Source organism: Epinephelus moara, chromosome 24, assembly GCF_006386435.1.
Source record: "Epinephelus moara isolate mb chromosome 24, YSFRI_EMoa_1.0, whole genome shotgun sequence".
NCBI classification, from domain to species: Eukaryota; Metazoa; Chordata; class Actinopteri; order Perciformes; family Serranidae; genus Epinephelus; species Epinephelus moara.
In genome coordinates this window covers 20,926,955-20,948,655 of record NC_065529.1, presented here as the reverse complement: position 1 = coordinate 20,948,655, position 21,701 = coordinate 20,926,955, and the positions used below count along the sequence as shown (strand labels likewise).

The 21,701-nt window shown below is 42.9% G+C and overlaps 2 protein-coding genes and 1 non-coding gene across 6 annotated transcripts in view; 1 reads left to right on the top strand and 2 right to left on the bottom strand.

Moving 5' to 3' along the window:
• The window catches only part of LOC126385688 (vitamin D3 receptor B), a 33,637-nt gene extending 30,282 nt beyond the window's left edge, over nt 1–3,355 (bottom strand). Inside the window, exons 1-2 of one of the 2 annotated variants that reach the window (XM_050037558.1) lie at nt 3,295–3,355; nt 2,395–2,468 (exon numbers count right to left, since the gene is read on the bottom strand). The gene's annotated coding sequence lies outside the window, so the exon portion shown is untranslated. Of the gene's footprint in view, nt 1–2,394; nt 2,469–2,799 lie in introns of both variants that reach the window. The other variant, XM_050037557.1, reaches the window with a different exon arrangement.
• An 8,235-nt stretch (nt 3,356–11,590) lies between these two features.
• Nucleotides 11,591–21,701, bottom strand: part of LOC126386503 (tensin-2-like) — a 38,769-nt gene continuing 28,658 nt past the window's right edge. For 2 of the 3 annotated variants that reach the window (XM_050038896.1, XM_050038899.1), the window contains 13 exons: nt 20,717–20,782; nt 20,513–20,629; nt 19,029–20,420; nt 18,775–18,925; nt 17,812–18,668; nt 17,583–17,714; nt 15,890–15,982; nt 15,600–15,677; nt 15,338–15,415; nt 14,962–15,130; nt 14,195–14,263; nt 13,865–13,894; nt 11,591–13,693 (listed from right to left, as the gene is read on the bottom strand). In XM_050038896.1, coding sequence (XP_049894853.1) covers nt 13,549–13,693; nt 13,865–13,894; nt 14,195–14,263; nt 14,962–15,130; nt 15,338–15,415; nt 15,600–15,677; nt 15,890–15,982; nt 17,583–17,714; nt 17,812–18,668; nt 18,775–18,925; nt 19,029–20,420; nt 20,513–20,629; nt 20,717–20,782 — 3,377 coding nt within the window. In that variant the 3' untranslated portion in view covers nt 11,591–13,548. The remainder of the gene's footprint in view (nt 13,694–13,864; nt 13,895–14,194; nt 14,264–14,961; nt 15,131–15,337; nt 15,416–15,599; nt 15,678–15,889; nt 15,983–17,582; nt 17,715–17,811; nt 18,669–18,774; nt 18,926–19,028; nt 20,421–20,512; nt 20,630–20,716; nt 20,783–21,701) is intronic. The other variant, XM_050038898.1, reaches the window with a different exon arrangement.
• trnaq-uug (transfer RNA glutamine (anticodon UUG)) lies at nt 11,996–12,067 on the top strand. Its single transcript has one exon. It is a non-coding gene; the product is annotated as a tRNA-Gln (tRNA).

The window sequence follows — 21,701 nt, the reverse complement described above, 5'->3', positions numbered from 1 at the left end:
TCCCGCAGCCTCCACGGGTCTATCTCATGCTCTTTTCCTACAATCACAGGCAGCATGTTACAGCAGCAGTAATAGCACATGACAAGGTGACCTGTGCCCCACACAGGATGGGCTAAACTGGGGTGGAAGGGGTGGGGGGGTCACATGTCCCGTGTCCAACCCTATGGTCTATGCACCACTCCCCCCCCTGCCCAGGCCCCAGCGCTGGCCTGCAAGGGGAGAGAGAGGCAGTGACGGCAGCCTGCCCCCTTATGCTGGGCCCCTTGCTGGACTCTGGAGAGGGGAAAGAGACGAGGCAGGGAGAGGCCCACTCAAACACACACCGAAAAAGTCCTGTTTATGTCTATGCCGAATTTGACAGAGAATGCACATTCTCAAGCACACAGAGTCGTGCGCGCAGAGAGCCAACTGGACAGAACTGGACAGGCAACAGACATGTGGGTGAGGTGGGTGCAAATGCACTTAGCCCACAAGTTATATAACCTCCATAAAATGCCGTCTCTCTTACAGGAAATACTTGTCTTTAAAAATATTTTTAAAAAAGCAACACTGTCATTAGTATTTCTGATTAAAAGTCAACTTCTAAAAGGTGAAAAAAATCTTAAAATGTAATCTGTAATCCAGTAATACACTGAAATTTATTAAAAAAGAAACCTAGATATATTACATCCACTGCCATAGATATCAAACAGTGACGCAAAGATATTTTTCTGCATGACTAATGCTCCATATACAACAAATATACCCTGCGTGATGTGTTTGGCTTAGAAATCATTAACCACAGAAGGTAATTGAGGACGTAAAGACATTAGGGAGAACTTAACACTTCGTTAGTCTTGGAGGCAACTGAACATATGTGGCAAACAGCACGTATGTACAGAGGTACGTACATACAAGTGGGTCTTTAGAGTTAAGTACAGGAGCCTCTTTCTTTCTATAGGGTTACATGTGAGAGGAAGCGACCAATTACTGTAGTCACGAAAGGGGGGTGGGGGCGGGGTGTTTCACTGTACAGGAGACCTAATGGACTGTACCATCACCACAGCATGCAGCTCCATGAACAACCTGCTACAGTTAAAGTCAATAAAGACACAAACCGAGCCCATACCGTAGCTTCTCATCACATGACACATGAACAGAAAAGGGATTTAGAAGCTGAGGCATACATGGTCCTCGTGTGTGTTGAGTCTCCCGCTCTGTCCCAAATAACACAGGCTATCTCGTAAATTTCCACATCATATAAATTCAGAACATGTGTGACCGTTGATCTCAAGTGCACCGTGTGGTTGAGAAAGAGACGCCACATTCATTCTTCTAAAAGCAGGCGATGAGGCAGCTGACATAAAAACAACACCCTACCTGCTACTTTTCAAGTGTCAAACTGTTTCATAAACAGAAAAGGATAGGTGTGAGAATTATAGTACTAGGCCCGCTTTGAAAAAATAGGTAGGAAAATATATGTGTACCCCTTGCTGTTCGCTGTATTTGGCCCCCTTCAGATTTACTTTGAAGTGATGAGCAGCGGAGAGAGAGAAGAGCTGGAGGCTGTTTAAATTTCAGATGCAAGAAAGACAAGACGCTAGTAGTAATTAATGATGTCATTACCAGCCAGTAGCTCAGTTACCCATGACTATGAAGTGAGTGGTTAAAGTGTAAAAATATAAAAATAGATATATAAATAATTCTAACAAGCAACTGAGTGTGTTGGTGAAAGTGACAGAGTACACCTTCCCTGCTCAGATAAATTTCTGTACGTGGATGTACTGTATGTTAAATGACAAGAAGACTGAAATCGGCACTGATTATTTCAGATAGCTGCAGCTTATCACTTTTTATCATGTGGTATCAACACAATAAAAATGTGAGCTGATATTACACTGTTATTCAAAGGCAACTAACTAGTTGGTTGTTAATATTAATAATACATGGGGGAGAATTTCCACTTTGCAGCTGTATGATATATAAAAGTCCTCATGTGGACAGAAAAACACCCTGTACTTAAATGGACTGTATTGACTTTTCAGTTGTGCAGATTTCATTACACAGCCCTTTAAGTAAGGCCTTTGATTTTAGGAGGGTCACTGATTTAGGTCACAAATGGGCAGATCACATTAAATTAAGCACAGTCTTAAAAGTACTGACATTTTAAATTCATTCTTCAACACATTGCTTTTACAGTCTTATTAATGAATATGTTGGCTATGGTTCATATATTACTTACTACCTTTTTCATAAGAGAGTTAATGTGTATGATGAGTGTAGATGTATTTCACAGCAAAATATGTGTAAATTAAAAGCAACACAAGTTAAGGTTTAAGTACATGTTAATAGACATGTATCTTTTCATAGGACTGCTTTATAAACACCAGGTAAAAGTGAGAGGAAATGTCTTACCTGAGGTATTAGCATGCCCTTGTACAATAGGTAAGACTTGAAACCTTTCTTCTGTTTATCCCAAGTTGTTAATCCTGTTCAATACAAAAGCAAAATGGCATGTCGCAAGTCACTGAGTGGGCCCATAACGTTACCCTCGTACCTGACCTGCAGTTGCTCTGTTTATGTAACACTGAATTACTTTCAACAGAAACGCACACACTCATTTGTACCCATAAAAACAGCAATCAGGCAGGGACGTAGGCACACGCACACACACACACACACACACACACACACACACACACTGATCAACTAAAGACTTAAATTGTGCTAAACCTGTTTCTCGTGTGGTCTTGGGCAACAGAGATTACAACAACCCAAGTCTCGACTTTAGCATTCCTCCTGTGCATGTGAGTTTCATACCTCAGCTCAACTTTTCCCCCGTCAACACCGAGTTGCTTTTAATCCTCTTTAGTCGCCGTTCGCCGTCGTGCTCATGCTCTTGCAAAGTGTGTCCCCTCCATGTTGACTGGGTAGGGTTAGCTTTGAGGAGAGAGAGAGGACCGCGTTGTGCTAACTAAACTAAAAAAAATGTGAGGAGACTTGAGGAGAAAACGTCAAACTCGTCCGCCCTTCCAGACGTTGGCTCTCTCTCTCTCTCTCACACACACACACACACACACACACACACACACACACACACACACACAACAGCAGCAGCAGCGCTGGTAGTAGCTAACGTTAGCGTGGCTAGCTGGCTGCTTTAACCCTAAAACGCGGCGCCAAGTTCAGCCAGCTTAGTAACCGTTGTGCGGCGGCGGCCGACGGACATCCAACGACAAAACGCTCGAGGCGCAACTGGGTTCAACTGACAGGCTAACGTACGCACTTACATGAAGAAAACTCAATCACACCTACGGTAGTCCGACGAGAAATACCCCTCCTTCTTCAGGACCCAAATAGATAGCCATTACTTTTTGTTATGCACCGCCCCCTCTTCAGGACCTCTACGGGAAAAGAGGGATTTCCCCCCCAGCCCCTTCGCTAGCCAATCAAAGATGGGCTCGGCGTCTCTCCCGTGCTGTGATTGGTGACATTTCGGCCCAGCTCGGCTGTGATTGGTTGACGCCGGTGCCCATATGCAGAAGAGCCGCCCCTTCAAACAGGGGTGTGTCGTGACGTCAGAGGTAACGGAGAGGTAAACAACTTTGACCGCGTGAGGTTTAAAGCAACATCGTTATGCTTCTGATCTCTGAATCAATGGACACCCGGTGCGGGGGATTACCGCGCCAACATTAGATACGGCGTGGTGTCTCAATAGGCGGAAATCATCCCGTGGATGCCGTGTTTATCTCTCGCACCGAGTGTCTTTGTTTTGCGGCTACATGCTCAGAGTCCCACATTTGAAATTTAAACAAGCCACAACATCACCATCGATATCACGCTGGTGAAATAACAACACGAGCCCTGCCTGGTGCTGAATCTTCCGTTTTACGCATTTTCCTCCATTATTTCTTTGACACTTTGCAAATGTGTGCAGTGAGGTGTGTGTATTGGAGGGGTGTGTCTACTCTGCAGTACAGTGGTAGGCTGGAAAGCTGCATGGCGATCTTGCCATACATTTGCAATGCATGAGAGATGGCCGAGGATGCCTAAAAATAGACGATTAAACAACTCCACTAAACAGGAGCACACTGGGCAAACGCTGCTGATATTTCGTGCTCTCCATCAATGTGAAAGCTGTTTCTTTTGCATCCACTTATTTATTTCGGTGACATTTGTGCATTCACGGTTGTGTGCTCATAGCTCTGGTATGTGAAACGGTGTGTGTGCGTGTGTGTGTGGGGCCAGCGAAGGGGGCCTGGGTGAAGGTCAGGGGTGTGTCTATAATGTAAACACAGTAAAGGCGACAGATACGAAAGGGAGAAGGGAAAGAGAGAGGAGGGCCCCATCCGGTTCCATATATCCTCTTCCAGCTAATCGTTCTTTTCTCCTGCTGCAGCGTGGAAACAAAAAAATAGATCTGTGCAGATTGCAAAGGGAAAACAGCGTTGCATATTACTGGAAATCCCTGAAGACGTAACACAAGCTGCTTTTCCAGCAGCAGGCATTCAATTCTGACTTTATCCATGTGTATTTTACAAATACATCTTTGCACTTTGAAATACGAGTTTTACCAGGACTATTTCTACCCCATCATCTCTGTTAACCCGTCTGTGCTATTTTGCAATTATCTCTTCTTTTAGTCTTTAATCTTGAAAAAATAATTAAATACTGTACACAGCAATGCAGCCAAGTGGTTAGACAGATACGCCTGATGAGTCAGTGTCAAAAAAGAGATTATAGCAATAACCGAAAAGGTGCAGGCTTAAACTATAGCTTATCACACCTACCTCTCTCACAAATTATACAGTGTATGAACAAGCTGCTAAATCACTTCTGTTGTGTTCATCAAATGTGTATCAGGTTTTTTGCACTTGCACAAGCCCTCCATTTATCCCCTGCATTGATTTAACAGTCAGCACCGTGCTAGAGCTTCTGTGTGTCGCACACTTCTTTTCTGCTTTCTAAATCCCCTGCCAGAGCTGCCTTGCCTCCAAAACGACAAAGAAAAATTCAGGACATTGCCTAAATTTTCCGCTTCACAGTATATATTTTGTACCTGCTGTGTGGCCAAAAAGTACAGACCACTCAACAATTACATCCAGTCCATAAAACCCAAGCATGCACGTGCAAAGTTCAATGTCAACTACATGTGCTCAGTTTTGTATTCTGTCTTAACCCCCAAAATTAGCATGATCCAGAGCCCTCTGGCACCTTCGACATGTGTCATAAGCTTGTTGACTGTTGATTCATGTACAGTGACTGGTAGTAAAGTGTGTGGGTGTTAGGTTCATGCTCATGGAGAGTTGATCCTTGTCCTGCGGCTTGGGTGGACTCCAAGTCTGGCACCAGCACTGGATCAAGCCGTTCTGCTAACGGGGATTTATTTGGCTCCACAACACCCATGTCAGACATGTCCTGGCCCAGCCATTTTGTGTCCTCACATGCTCCGGCCCTTCAGAGTAAGCTGGCATGCTGCTTGGAAATCAGGAGGGTGGAAATCATAAATCAGAAACACTTGACCCACTAAAACTATGGAAATTAGTATTCGTGGCACTGGTGCAGAGACATAAATAACTTGCATAGTGGCAGAGTATATGCGGGCACATGCCTTAAGAACAGTCAGAGTTGATTTTAGGTTATTCTATGGTGCAAAGGGACAGTACAGGACAAGCAAACATCAGTGCAACACACGTATTTGTATAGTGTGCACATCCAGGCAGAAATTTGGCTGCAGATTTTGAGGAGATGCATTAATTTTAAAGTGGAGCATAACTCCATTTTGGTGCATTATGACATTATCCACACATAAAAGGATGAACTAAAACATTAAAAATAAGCACAATAACTATTTGCAGAGGCAGAGTGTGCAGAGTGAAGTTACACAGGACTGCAGGTGTGAGTACTGTGCAAATGTAAAACTAAACAGTGGGGTCTTAACAGTGGCAGGGTAACAGGCATGAAACAAGTCATATGAGCGAGAATAATTTGTCAGGGAACAAAACTATCAGGTTGCACAAAAGCAACGTAGCACAGCTAATAATCAGATTTCACCAGACTTTTGAATAAGAGAAAAACTAAAATACACATGCACACACATACACACACACATATAAAGGCTCATGAGACAAGATGAGAAATACAACAGCAAGCTTTTCTCTCTCCAGTAAATACATAAAAACACAATGGTTCCCCTGGAACAAATGCTGCCCACTCTATTTGCCCTCGCTGGCAAAACTAATAGAGTGCTCCATGGATGACGTTTTCTGTAGGCCGACACGAAAATTAGTGTTGCCCTGGTTCCCTCATCAAAACACCTATGGAATATTTCTATTGGATTTTTGATTTTTGTAGGGAATAAGCTCTCTAGCAGACAAAAGTGTATGATACTGACACATCTTGTTCAACAAGATCATCCTCACAAATAAACACCACCTGAATGAAATCGCCACAAGTAAAAACCTAACATTAGGCTACAAACAAACTACATCACGGACTTCAACTTCAACGCCATCACCACAGCGAGGCTGTAAAATCATGTTTTGTATGATGACATTCTGTTGGCTCAATTAGCCATTTAGCAACCGCCTTTTTTAAGACACAGAAAAAGCAAAAAAAATTATGAGTGGGTTATTTACAGACATATTTTTTGTGGTAGAACAAAATGTGAAAATCTCTTAAGCTTGTGTGACCGTATTTCAAGCATCTAACCAAAAACTCTATTTTCAAAAAACCCATTTACTAAAAACACCAGGAAACTGCAAATGATAAAATGCTAACCCATTTCTGTGTTTTAGGAGTGAATGAATGAAAATTAGTTATTTGGGTACCCAGAACCCCCCCATAACTTTAGAGGGCTTGTTTCCAGTAAATGTTTTGGTCCTTATGATCCTTCAAATCAAAGCTGTGTATTTGTCTTTTTTAAAGAAAAGGACCACCAGCCTACTTGAAGAACAATGAATCACCTAACACATGCATAGATATAACATTTTAAAACAGGATTGTTGTGGAACTCAAGGTGTTAACTGTATCACTAAAAGTCCTTACACATCAGATAATCAGTGATATTATCTGTAAAATAAGAAACCAAAGTATATCAGTATGCGATTCCTTAACCCTCCATATCAACGTAATTTTCAGCTAGCCTATATAGACTGCTAATACAATTTATCCTCATACAATGGTTTGTATGATATCCTACAAATTCACGCCCCACGAAAGAAGTTATGCGCTTAATGTAAAGTTACGGAGGTTTGGTTTTAGGCAACTAAAGTACTAACTAAATTTCGGAGAAGGAACATGGTAAAAACATATCTTAAAATGACTCATAATTCACACGGTTCTGAACACCGGTCTCATGGGGAAAGTCCTGTGTTTTGTGACCATCCACCATCCCAGCCTGCCGTCTAACTGGGCTGCTCAGGACCACTTCCTTCTTTACTTTAGTCAGCGCATTAGTGGCATGATTGCAGCCTTCCAAAATACGTGGGTTATGCAAAAATGACTGGCTTATCATTATGTGGTATATCTACGAATATTGGTGCATTACTTTACATAGGAAAACGTACCAACAGTGCATGAGAACAGCCTGACTAAAACAGCATAACAGAATTCCTGAAATTTAGGTACGGCTTTTGCTTTTTGGTGTGCCACCCCAAAATGTTCAGTGGCCCCATCTGGCCGCCATTATAAATAATTTCTGGGGGCGCCACTGATCAAACATCATGTGTCAAAAATCTTTCTTTTCCTTGTCAATCCTCAGTTAGCCACAAAGGGCAGCCCAGCTGTGTGTCATATGTATCTGCCTCCCTCCCGAACAAGCTGAACATATCCTTAACACGTTTGGAGAATTATAGTATGGACAACAATGTACGTCTAAGAGCACTCACTGTGAGCAGAGCCTCAGGTGCACCAACTCCCCTAAAGCACCTGAGAGTATCTCTGGCCAGATTCTGAAACATGTGCTGATCAGCTGGCAGATGTTCTAGTGGATACACTCAGTCTTTGCCCTTTGCTCCAGTTTGTAATGTGTCAGTGTGATACATGTTGTCCCTACAGAACCAAGGATATCCTGCCTCAGGGACTAACACCCTGTTGCACTTTCGTCTGTCATCATGGGATGCCAGGGGCTGCTGCTCAAAACCCACACAGACTCACTTCCCCCTGGGCAGTGTGCAGTTATAGCACAGAGCACCCAAAAGCTGCTCTGTCACATTTGGACATGAAAAGCGCTACAAGAATACTGTTGATTACAGCCTTCAATATGATTCTCCTCATCCTCAGGGACCACATCTGAGCACCATCATGTGCAACCGAATCTTGGACTTTCTGAAATGCAGAGCACTGCTGGTGGAGATTGACACTTCCTCCACTCATTCTCAGCACTGCGGACACCCTGGGCTGCGTGTTAAGCTCGCGCCATTACTCCCTAATCACACATAACTGTGAGGCACAGCACAGCCGCACTTTCATCAGTTTGAGAATGACACCACAGCTATCGGTATAGTCACTTAGTGTTTTCATGAAAGAAGATAGTCTGACAATAGCTGGATTTCTGAAACATGGTCTGCTAAACAGTTGGATGTTTGTGATTTGTATTTTAGACATGTGCAAAGTAAGGAATAGCTACTAATATGGTAAGGGTAATCTGCTGTCATCCTAGCCACTGGTAAGAGGTTTAAGAGTAGTCAGATGAATGGAGGGTATGTAAACCAATTATTTTATATCTTGTGATGTCTCCCAATAACCTGGTTTGCGTGTGCATTAAACATAGCATCTGACACTGACTGCTTACAAGGCAGAGGTGAGACTCTTAAATATGGTGCCAGGACAACAAGGTGAAGGAGATAATTGTAAACTCGTTCTCATCAATATGCCCTAAGTGGAGACAGTCAGCAGTTTCAAGTTCCTTTGGATCAGCAATACTGCGCGATGTTGACGTGTAAATTCAGCTTGGCTCCGTAGATCCTCACTACCTTCTACATGTGCTACATTTAGAGTATCTGTAGCAGCTGCATCACCGTGTGGTGTCCACGCTGCACCGCCCTGGACTGTAAAGCTGTACAGCAGGTGATGTAAACAGCATAGTTTCTCACAGGCAATAAACGACCATCCCTCCAGGACATTTACCACAGGAGACGCTTAAAGGAGGCCCATTCGAGACCACACTCATCCTTAGCCTCAAACTATGCAGTCCTGTTCTTCTGGAAAACATTACCAGGGGATCGTTTCCAGAGCCAACAGGTTCCGGACAGCGTTGTCCTTAATGCCATCAAACCGTTAGATTCATAACCAAATATCAGCCTCCATAGTACTGTTTACTACTGTATATTTCTCTCTTTTTTTTCTTCACCCTTTATGTAAGACTTGATGATAAACAATCAATAAATAATCAGTGAAGTAATAAAGTGTATCATAATATGTTTTTCTTCTCTCAGCATTAATAATAAACCAATACAAATTAGAGGGAAGTGGGTTTGTGAGTAGCTATACAATTCTATCAGTGATAAAAATGAATGAAACACACTTACAGAAGTTGTTTTAATGTGCTACTTAAGGTTTAGTATTACTATTGTGTGAGTGCATGTGTTTTTTCCTCAAACAAACTAATATATCTCTCTTGTCGTCAACGTTTTGTGTTGCAGCAAACATTGAGCATTGTTGGAATTCCTTTTTTTCCTCTTCAAATATTGGCCTATGGGACCAAAGGTTATTTTCCTTTCTATTAATTCCTCAGAAGAAAGCTGAGCAGGGGTGGAGGCTGTTCCTGGACTCCTACAGTTCTTAGACTTCATAAAGCACAGGAATAACAATACTTATTGAATACAGGTATTACAGTTGACACACGATCCAGCTCTCACATTTAGCGATGCGGCGAGACTGGCTGTGATCTTTCATTCACAGAGAGAAAAATCTGAAACCTCATACCCTGGTACTACTGTTTTCCTCCAGAGGCTCGCTGGGAGCTGCAATATGGAGATCTGACTACACAAGAGGATTATCACAGCCTATTGAAGTCCCTCTAGTTCCCTCTTGTGGGAGGATGAGGGACAGCATGGCCACCATTACTATACTGTACTATCACATGTGAGTCCCTGGGCTATAACAACACTACAGTGCTAAATCTTACAGTGTTACATTTTTGAAATGGCACCCAGGAAGTCAGCCAGGAATCCCTGGGTGCCTGCCAATGTGCTGCTATGCAACCGGTTGAGCTAGTTCCAGGCAATCACACCAAAGTGGAGCCTTTATTGTTCCTCAGCAACACAGGACAAAACAAGCATCAAGACGTTATATTATAGTTTATTACATAAGTGACTACCCCTGTCTCCCAACCCAGTCAACTGGATTGAGTGTTGAGAGTGGAACCTGCACAACAGATGGGTCTGAAAACCTATCTGGTTCATTATTAGGTGCTTCTGAACACCTAATAATAGTTACTGTGTTTTGGTCATGTAAAATGCACAAACCAACCCCATTTGTGCCAGCACAAACAATCTTTTACCCTTAGTCACAGAGCAGCTGGAGTTAGGGACTGTTCTTTACTTATCAGAGGTATCAGAGGAGGGGGTGGCTGGGGTGTGACTTTTAAAAATATATTTATTTATCTTGACTCTCCCTGTAGCTAGAAATATTTTTCATTTAGCCTCCCCGTAGTGGACGTTTTAATGTACCAAAGTTCCTAGGCCACTAAGTGTGTTTGGTTTACTGAGAATCTAAAAAAGAAACAAAATGGCAGGCCAAGTCTATATATTCTCATCGTATTCCCGTTATTACACATCAACAATGTCGTCAGAACCTATATGATATGTCATATCAACACAGAAATTCTTATCAAATGTTAATATGTGCTAAAGTGGCTCTTACACTCCCTGGGTTCCTGGTGTTGAGAAAAGCCACGGGTTTTCACTCTTATTGTGCAGACTGGTTAGCTTGTGCCCAAATTTATGTCCAAATTTTAAATATGACATGAAGAATGGAGTAATTTTGATGAAATGCCACTATTTTGAGCTCGGTTTTGGTTATTTTTTTTTTCTGATGGAAGCGTTTGTTGCACATTTTGTGTCCAAGGACAGTTTGAATTTTGAAAACGCAATAATAATTTCTGATTTTACAGTTAGTGGCCATTATAAATGATGTATTTTGGTAATATTTGAAAGAAAACATGATCTCTTAAAAAACTGCGATAAAATAAATACAAAATATACAACCATTTAAATTTGTATGTCCGTCCCCTAAGCCAAAAATAAAAAAACAGAGCTTAAAATTTTTTTTTGACATGCCTCCCCTTTTTTGCACCACCCTCTTCCTGCTCATCAGTAACGAACACTCCCTTACTGAGCACCTAGGTAGCAGTTGTTGATGCCTTTATCCCTCCACTATTCCTCCATTTCCTGAGGCTCTTTTTTTTTAAAGGTAAATTACATTTTCTCTTCTACTGTTTATGCAATCAGGCATGCTTGCATGAAAGCTGTTGTTAAAATTCAACTGCATAAGTCGTTACTGTACAAACTCAGAAAAAAAAACTATAACTGGTTTGACACATTTTAGCAGTTATATAATCTAATCTTTTATTTTGAAAACACAGCTTTTATTTTGACGAGCCGAAATCGGATAAGGAGCAGCTAGCTAGCAGAAATTAATGAAAGTAATTGACGTGACCCTCAAACCTTCAGTGATATATTTAATAACACATATCGACAGGCTCGGTGAGACAAACGTGGTGGACTGTCTGCACCTGTAGGTGGATGCGTAGGTTCATAACAAGCTACATCTTATTTTACACTGCGCTGCTTGCTGCTGTCTCTCACCACACACAGCGAGTTCTGCTAGCTGAGTTAGCTAGGTTAACTTAGCCTCCGTTAGCTAACTAGCAATGGCGAAACACGGGGTAGTTGGCACTCTTAAAGACCTTAACCGTATGCACAGACATATGTCAAGGGAAAAGTACATTAACAGGAGATATAGGACACATTATGGCTTCAAGTAGAGATCTGTGGCCTATATCAGCGGAGTTGGTCCCATGGTGTAATGGTTAGCACTCTGGACTTTGAATCCAGCGATCCGAGTTCAAATCTCGGTGGGACCTCATCCTTTTGAACTCCCATTGTTCAAGCAGTATGAAAGCTTGTGTGACCAATCGTGCTCTTTCAAGGTAATAGGTAAGTGCAGACATTGAGCGTGAGGAAATAATTTCATACTAAAGTCATATATATCACACTGACATAGACTAACCAAGTAACCAAAAAAGGCAAATGCAAATAAACCATACCGTCTGCAAATTAGTAAAATATCTTAAAATATGTTTTACATGAAGCCTTGAAATAATGAAGCAAACACTTGAATTCAATTCCATTTTATTACTCAAATTTCCTGTCAAATATGACATACACCATTCTTCTCAGAGACCTAAAATATATTACTTCTTTTACATAAAAATCCATTGTGAAAAACAATAACTGTGCTGAAGTCATCTAACTACCGTATCCGTTTATAGAAAACACAAATACCAAACAAAAACAAAAAGTATTGATAAAAACAACTTTTTACACAATAATGAAGTCTTTGGCTTAAAGTGAAACATAAGTCACTTATGTGTTGCCGTGGATATCGGTTAGTGAAATAGGAACATAAGCAGGGCCGAGACTATTATGTGATATGGAGACATTTCTGGTACTGGCTCTTTTCATAATGACATCACCAACATTGCAGACATTGTAGGGTTTCCCCACGTGAGACATCACTTAGTAAGGCTATTTATTAGTCATAGCTGTAGAAATGTCTTAAAACATTTTTAGGGCTGTCCCCCCTTTTACCTGCTTATGTTAGTAGCCACATAACATTTTAAATTATCCGTTTTAAATTGTAGGCAAGTCAAGCATAATATGCCTCTAAATCTGTGCTTAAAAACCTTTTAACAGTATACTTGCATCAAGAACAAATATAGTCAGTTACAAAATATGTACGTAACCACTGAGTTAAAATGTAGCCTTTGTCCTTAGATAATCAAAATACATAATATCTGATCTGCAATCACGTCCTTTACTGTTTCTCTCATTGCATAAGGACCAAAATTGCATTTAGGCCACTTTACACCTTAAAACACGACTCTTGCATTTTACTGCTTGTATGACACTTTTTCCTTGAGCTTTAAATGTTGATGTTGAAAAACTTTAATACAAATAACAGTGTGGTACATGGATTGTCATGTGTCATGTGATTGTTGTACGTGATGTGAACAGGAATACAACTAAAATAACTTTATTAACAGCAAAAAAACAAAACAAAAAACCCAAACTCTTATCTCAATCTCATTTGGCAGACAAATTTAGGTCAGTCTTTGGCTTAACAAACTATTCCTCTCTAATGGTTTGCTCTGTAAACTAACATATAAGCAATACTTTGCCCTGCAGAGCAGTGATCTGAATAGAAACAGTCATCCAGCCGAGCACAGTGGTGCCATCTGTACAAATGCAAGCACAAATGTAGTCACACACGCTTTGTTAAAATCCATATTAACATCTCTCCCAGATCCCCACTAGTCCAGACTTTTCAGATTCCCCAGTTGTCTCATCTGCGTAGCTGTGGTCCCAGCATGACTTTGTTGATAAAGTTGACAATGGCCACAGCTGGCTGCTCGGGGTCCATCTCTGCAAACAGGTGACACACGTTCTCTGTAGCGCTGCCTGTCCGCCTCGCCACAAAGCCAAACATCCTGCAGCAAAAAGGAGACGTGAGAGGTGAGAAGACGGGAGAGCTGATAACATGTGGCACTGAAAGAAACTAGATTTGGTCTCAATAAGTCAGAGTAATAAATCTGATTGTGATTAACTGCCATGCAAAGTCACTCGCCAAGGAAAAAACCCACAGAGAAGCAAGCACTTACTTGCTTGACGTGCTATCAGAGTTAGTCCACCTGAAGCACGGGCACACGAATAGAGACAGAGACAAAACGTAGGAAACATGAATAACAGACATGGAGACTGTTATATGAAGACTAGGCAGTCACTACGAATCTACATTCACCTCTCAGAGTATTGAAGCAGACAGAAAACTTATATTTACAAAATATAAGTAAATACATTGAGTATTTGTGCAGCAGCAGAAAGCATACATGTTGCTGCTGTTACTGAAGACAATCAGCAGTAACACATATAAGCACATATACCTCCTATTAAATCATACTGTCACTGTTTGATATGTGTCAGGGACCCACCTCTGGTCTTGGGGGTTGAGACTGCTGAAAGTCACACTGTTGATTGGGTAGTGTCTCCTGAAAAATAGCCTGTGGACACACAAACAGTTTTATGAGTCAGTTGTCTTTGGCATTCACTACAAAGGCACAGTTTACAGTTTAACGCCAGTTCTTACGTGTAATGCTAATTATCTGTCTAGATTGTTTCCGTTTTACTGTGCAGAAGGAAGTGTTTGTCAACTCAAGACGAGAGGCTCGTTCTTGTGACAGCACCAGATGTAAACATTAATGGCGTTTTCCTCGGCTGAGCTGTAACGTTAGCAAGCTCTGTGGTGCTAGGTGAGGAGCAGTAGATGCACGCTTGATTCTTTCTTTGATGTGATAGGGTTTGCGGGTGTAGTTCGGTAGAAAGAAAGTAGTACCTACATGAAACTACTCACAACAAGGTCTATGGATTAGCGTGAGTAACTGGGTCATGAACTTTGAAAAGAGACATTTCTGTTGAGTTTTTCAAATGTATTAAAGCAGAAAACTTTACGGTCTCTAGCTCCAAAACTCAGCAACTAACATCGAAACAATCTAGATTAATGAATAGCACTACAGGTGAGAGGAAGAATACTGTTTTTGATTTTGGGGTGAACCGTCACTCTAAATATCCTAGTTTTCTATCAAACTGGTGTACATGTGTCAGACAGCTTTTTTTTTTAAATGAAATTACCAGTCACATCCACTGAATTAAAACTCTCATAATGTTGCTAAGAAGAAAGACCGATGTGTCTAAGATGTACCTTCTTTTGCTGTCGGTTAGAGTGATGCCCTGAGCGGACACTTTGAAGTGGACCACTGTCGCCACTGGGCGTGGATTCAGGGCCAAAGTACACTTGGTTGCCTTTGAGATCGCCTCAGGGCCCGTCAACGATTCAGTTTCCACAGAGTTCAGGTAGAGCACGTTGCAAGCTAGTATATGAGAGAGAGATGAGAAAATACAGATTAACGTAAACAGTGTGTACTTATAGCCCATGGTCCTATGGACATATATGAGGCTTGATCAGTCTCTGCTGGTCAAAACAAAGAACTACAACTACTGCGCTACACGTGAGCCACTGTAACAGTTCATGTAACAACAGAATCACCAAACACTAAACAGGCCAGTGCATGTACTACCTGCTCCTTGTTTGAGGAGGTCAGCCGCAGTGCTGGTGTTTGTGGCGCTGTGCATCTCCTGAAGCTCCCCAACCAGATCTGAAACATCATAGTCTACAGTTACATAACAGTACTGTCTAATTTATGAGGATCCAGGCTGTTGTAATAACCTGCTACTCATTGAAGTGTTAATTGTTCTCTTGTAATAAGTATATCTTATCTAAAAAGGGAGATATTTAATTTTGGAATAAAGGTCACAACATCTAAATACTACGGATTTTACCTTTTTCTGGGATGCGAAGGGCACACGGCAGTGAGATAGGAGTAATTGAATGCTGGTACACCAGCGCAGATAAACTTCCTGAGACAAAGACAGAGAAAGAGAAAATAGGTTACACAGATTGTGATTATGACAGATTAAAAGACATTAAAAGGAGGATAACAGGGGACTGTGAAGGACGTAAATAAATACTTCCTTTAGCTTTACAAGTTAAAAATTTTCAGTCTCAGTATCTTGTACGTAACTAAATATATGAATCGTATCGTGACAGTTGTGTCCCTCAAATAACTGACCGAAGTAGGACTCGTTCTGACAGCCCTTGATCTTCACTCCCCGTGGCCCGGTCTCGATGAGGAAGTGTCGCACCAGCTGTTCCAGAGGGTCCCCTGGGAGGGAGGAGAGGAGGGGAAGAGGAGGGGGAGTGAGGATGAAAAATAAGGCAGACTGTGTTGCTGCAGAACATATTCTATAAGGATGCAGGGAAAAAAACTAAAAAAAAAGAATATTAATATGGACTCTGTCATGTTGTTGTTCTTGCAGCAAAAATGGAGATACATACACATGAATGCGTAACAATAAGAACGAACCCTTAGTAGATGAATGAAACTACTACTACAATTATCAACCACTAAAGCACATAACACTGGCATCAAATTTCTTTAAGTGTTGAACGGGAGAATGATGTGACTCGACCGGTGCCAAGAAAAACACCTAAAGGCCTTTTTCACATTAGACTTTTGACTTGTCATAATAGAGAAAGCACTGGTGTTACTGTAACAACATTAACAATAGCTCTGTTGTATTCAAGTGTCCTATTAAGGGCTCATTTATGCTCAATGCTAGATACGGAGACGGATTTAGCCATCTTTCAGTACTCTGCATTCATTTCATCTGTATTTGTGCACACTTTCTGAAATCTTGTAGACATGGACGAAATGCAGCAGTACCACCAGAGATCGTGGAGGCAGTGTAGTGTAGTTCAAGCGAGATACAACCTTAGTGCCATTCATGGCTGTACCCTGGCTATCATAAACTACGGAAGTATGAGGACAGTGACGTTTACAATGTTTGAAACGGACATATATATTTTTGAATGTAAAGGGAATATAAGTGAGCCTTAAGCCATGATTATGGCCCTTTTTACAACTGGTATTAACATGTGTCTCAAGTGACCACTTGTGATTGGATCTCACTTCCTCGCTCTATAGACTGTCTCAGACTTGACAACATAAACATTGTAAATGGGTCCCAGAATATTATATAAACAGAGACCAGAGCTGTCGTCCTAGCAACAGAATAGCAATGAAATGGTCTATTATGCAAATAGACACGTACATTATTAACATCTGCAAATACCAAATGGGTTGTTGTTTTTTAACCAGCGGGACGGAGCACTGCACTTCAATGCTGGAAATTAAAAGAAGAAGAAGTGCGCTTCCTGTGAAGGAGAAATTTGCAAAGGCCTTGGTGTGCGGGAAAAACACATAATACTACAGTACTATTTCTTGGCATTTAGGCAAACCAAATCAGCCAAGATCTTTGACATCCTCTTGTTGTTTCACATTTTAAAACAATGCCATTAGCTGCAGATGAGTATGAACTTCTGCTTTTGCAGAGGATGTCAGTGGAGCAGGTGGTCCTTGTGGCCCAGGACCCACTAGCGTACATACTGCTTAAAGAATTATGGCCGTATCACTATCGAATAATGGAGTAATTGGATCTCAAGACACATTAAGGACACATTGGGTGCATTTACACCTGTACTTAGAGCTGTCCAAATGGGATATTATCACCCTAGAGGCATGGTAATACTAGGTGTAAACAAGGCCAGTGTGTCAGTGAGCCAGCATACACAATAGCAGGACCCATCGAAATGGACTTCAGCCATTGTTCATTTTATTATGTGCTTTTCCCACTGTGTCGTGTCAAAAAAGGGCCACTGGAAGCCAGTTCATTGATATCAACAAAAAAATTAATAATGGATACCTTTGCTGCCAGAGATGTTGGCATTAGGAGGAGGGGTGGCCACCTTGAGGGCCAGGCCGTAGGCCCCCTGGAAGGAGTTACTGTCTCTGATGAGGAACGTTCCTGGTTCCTTGTCCTTCAGAACAGCTATGGCTGTGGTAGAGAAGACACACGAGAGTATAGTTACTATAGTGTAAAATAAGAGATGCACCAATGACACTATATCACCATCCCTCACTGTAACCCTCACCTTGGTCTCTGGAGATGCCTGGTTTGTACCAGTACTTGGAGCTGTCCTGGACAAACTTAGCATTGACCCTGATGTCCGCCTCGTCCCTACAGCTGAGTTGTGAAGAGCCCCGTTTCTGCTCTCCGACAGAGGGAGAGAAAGTAACATGGTGTGTCGGGGAAGGAGCTGAGGAGACCCGGAGCAAAGAGTTGTGTCCGTTTAGGGATCCTGGTGTGGAAGAAAGACGTTTCTTCTCAGGTAGTGGTGGCTGGATGGCTGGGATGGTGACTGCAGTGTACCCAGTGTATGGTACGTGAGGGACATTTAGTAATGGGTAGTAATAGGATGCTAAGGGGAAGGTTGGTGTATGATATCCATCAGGCACGGGTGATGGTGGTTTTGTGTCAGCCGAGCTGTCTCTGTCTGGAGTCAGTCTCTGTCCAGCTGTGTCTGCTGCTGATGTAGAACGCGTGGGAGAAGACTGGAGGTCTGGGGAGCCAATAGGAGAATTTGGGGAAGTGGTGGAAGGGCTAGAGCTGAGACTGGCAGAGGGGTTCATGGACAAAGCTCTGTTGCTATCAGATGGGGTATCGCAAGGAAGGGCAGAACCATTCAGTTGCACTTGGACTGGGGTGATGATGACAGTGGCATAGTTTGAAGTCTTAGACCCCTGTGGACTTGCTGGGATCTTGGCTGCTCCAAGCCTTCCATCAGAGCTCAAACTCTGCTCACCTGATGGTTGTGTGGAACTTATGGATATGCTGGAACTTTGGGTTTGCATTTCTCTTGGTACTGGTGCAACAGCTTTGCTGCCATTTGTGCTGCACTCCTGATGTGTAGAGGTTTCTTGGCTTTGAGAAGGGCTGTCAGCAGTTACACTAAGGAAATGGCAAAGTATGGAAAAAGAGAGTTATCTACAAATCTGGGTTAATGTATTTTTATTTTCAGCATTCATAAATGTCAAAAAGGAAAAGTTTCAACCACCTGTCCTCTGTGTGTGTGGGGCTGCTGCTTCCAATGATTGTGTAGTCATGGTCAGAGTCCAATCCAGGGGTGCTTGACTGGCCATTAGAGTCCGATTTACCCTCTGAACCCTGGGATATGTCATCCTCTGCATCAGCCTTGGTCTGTTCCACTTAAAGACGTAAGATTAGACAAGGTTATCTGATGGTACAACAAAGAAATGAGGAAAATAAAAAGTAACAAACATGTTATTTCAATGAAAAAAAACCATTCACCTTTGTGATGCTCAATGTGCTGCTGGTCTCTCGATCCAGAGGGAGTCTCAGGCAGCCTGCCTCTCCCTGGAGAGGGGCTATTGGCAGGCAGAGGCGAGGCTGATCCAGAGTGATACCCTGAGGCGTAACCCCTGCTCTCATGGCTCTCTGCTGGAGATGACTGATAAGGAGAGCAGGGACAGGAGTGACGTGGCTGTGGAGGAGTGTGGTACCCACTGCTGGCTCCATCCCGCACATCCATCAGAGACTGGGGGCTGGGGTAGCCCTGATGAGGTCCCATGGCATATCTAGGCTCCGGGTTTGGACTCTGATCCAAACTGGAGTGGCAGACACGAAATGCTGGCATGGCTGATTTGCACTGCCAGAACTCTGCCTCTCTTGCCACCTCCCATGGATTTTCACTTTCCCACAGTGGAGGCGCCTCTCTTGTCCGTTGGATCCCTGCTCCTGGGGACCAGTGTGGGCTTTCTGATCGGTCGGGGTGCAATGGGTGGAATACTCTAACTGAGGCTGATTGGTGCTCTCGCCTGCTGGCACAGTCCCGACAGGGGCAACCAGGGGATGGTGTTGGAGAGCCAAAGAACATTTCCCTGTAAGGACTTGAGGGCAGTGACTGATGGGAGAGATGAGAGGCTGGACTGTGGCTGGAATAATGGAGGAGGTGACACTCCTCCCCAGTGCAGAGTCTGTTTAAGGCTGGGAGGGTGTGGCTGTGCGGGTGGGTGTGTTCAGGGCTGGAGTAAGGGTAGCAAGGCCTGAGGAGACAGGGCGGGGGTGGGGGTGGACGTTCCCATGGCAGTTCTGGTAAAGGATGGGCACTATGTCGATGGCAGAGTTCCATATGAGCTGAATGAGGAGGCGGGGATATAGATTTGGATGGCAAGGCCGGCAGAGTTTGGCTTTTTGGATTCTTTTTAACACTGTTGCATCGGCCGAGGCAGTGAACATCAGAAAGACAAGGCTCCCGTTCCCATCCACCGTCGCCACACTTTGCTCGACCGCAACACGAATGCTCTCGCCTCAAACCCTGAGGACTTGATGGGTCTCCATCATCTAAAATCGCTGTCTCTCTATCCTTTTCTTTCCCTCGTCTTTTATCCTTTGCTCCATCTTCCCTGTCTCCTCTCCTTGAAGGAGAGTCAGTGTTTTCTCTTTCTGGGCGGTTTATAGATGGAGAGGTGTCTTCCGGTTGATCAGCGAGGACCGAGGAGCGGCTTGAGTCAGAGGTATAGGTGAGAGGCTGGGGCTGGCTGGGAGTTTGAGGCTTGACTGTTGGACTGCTAGTGAGGCAGCCGTTGGGTGACGCCCCTGAAGCAGTTGAGCCCGGCCCTCGACGCTTCCTCACCTGGGCGTACAAGCTGCCGTCCAGAGGGCCCCTCGTATGAGAGATATCTGGTAGAAACAAGAAGAGGGTATGATGTTATGATGACTCTCTCTGGTGTAAATTTACTCTTTACAGCTGTGTGATTGCGAGTGCTTCTTACTTTCAATGCTGTCTTGATGGTGCAGGTTAAAGTTCTCATAAGAATCCCATCTGACCACAGGGTCTGAGGTGTTGTAGTCTACTTTGATGGAGGCATCATTCTTGCGGTATTCTCGACCTTGGAAAGCCGACATTTTGATATGAAGCAAATGAAGACGTAAAAAGAAAGAGACGCAGTGACAGACAGACAGTTGATAATATTCACCTTTCATTTTTTCTGGCCCACTGGAGAAGATAAACTCGACTGTAGCATCTGGAGGGAACCTGTCATCTACAGAAAGACGATCATAAAGGCAGTGACTAAAAATATCCAGGCCGTAACTACACAGACTGATAAAAACATTCACAAGAAAGTGCGATCTGTGAAGTGGAAACACCAAAGATACTTTTCACTCTTCATAATGGAAACAGAGCATAACACTTCAAAGTATTGTATCTGAAATGAGTTTTCTTTTTACTTTCATGCATGAGTGTGGGTAATATTATTTATACATTGTATGCATGCGTCAGCATGTAGCACTCAGAGCAACTGTCATGAGACTGCTGCTTACCGAGCCATGTACAAGCTTTTCTGTTTCATCTAAACTGACACTGTCATTTGATATTTGTCTCAAAATACACACATACCACAATGGACTGAGCAATAAGTGGGTCTTGAATTATACAGCCGTGTAAACCATTTCAAGACAGCAACAGAAATATACTGAGAGTGGTTTTAAATTGTATACTCAGATGCTGCAATATGCTCAAATGTTAGTGCATTAAAGCACTATTCATTCATTCATTTTCCGTAACCGCTTATGCTGCTGGGGGTTGCCGGGGGGCTGGAGCCTATCCCAGCTGACATTGGACAGCTCACCAGACTATCGTAGGGCTAACACATAGAGACAGTCAACCATTCACACTCATGGGCAATTTAGAGTCACTAATCTGATGTGCATGTCTTTGGATTGTGGGAAGAAGCCAGAGTACTCAGAGAAAACCCATGCTGACACAGGGAGAACATGCAATTTTCCTCAAAGAAGGAGTCCCCCACCCTGGGTTTGAACCAGGAACCCTCTTGCTGGGGGGCAATAGTGCTAACCACTGCACCGCCATGCACTAGTGTAGGCCAAACCAGTGGTTCTCAACCTTTTTCATGTCAAGGACCCCTAAATTGATAAACATTAGGTTATAGACCCCTATCTGCT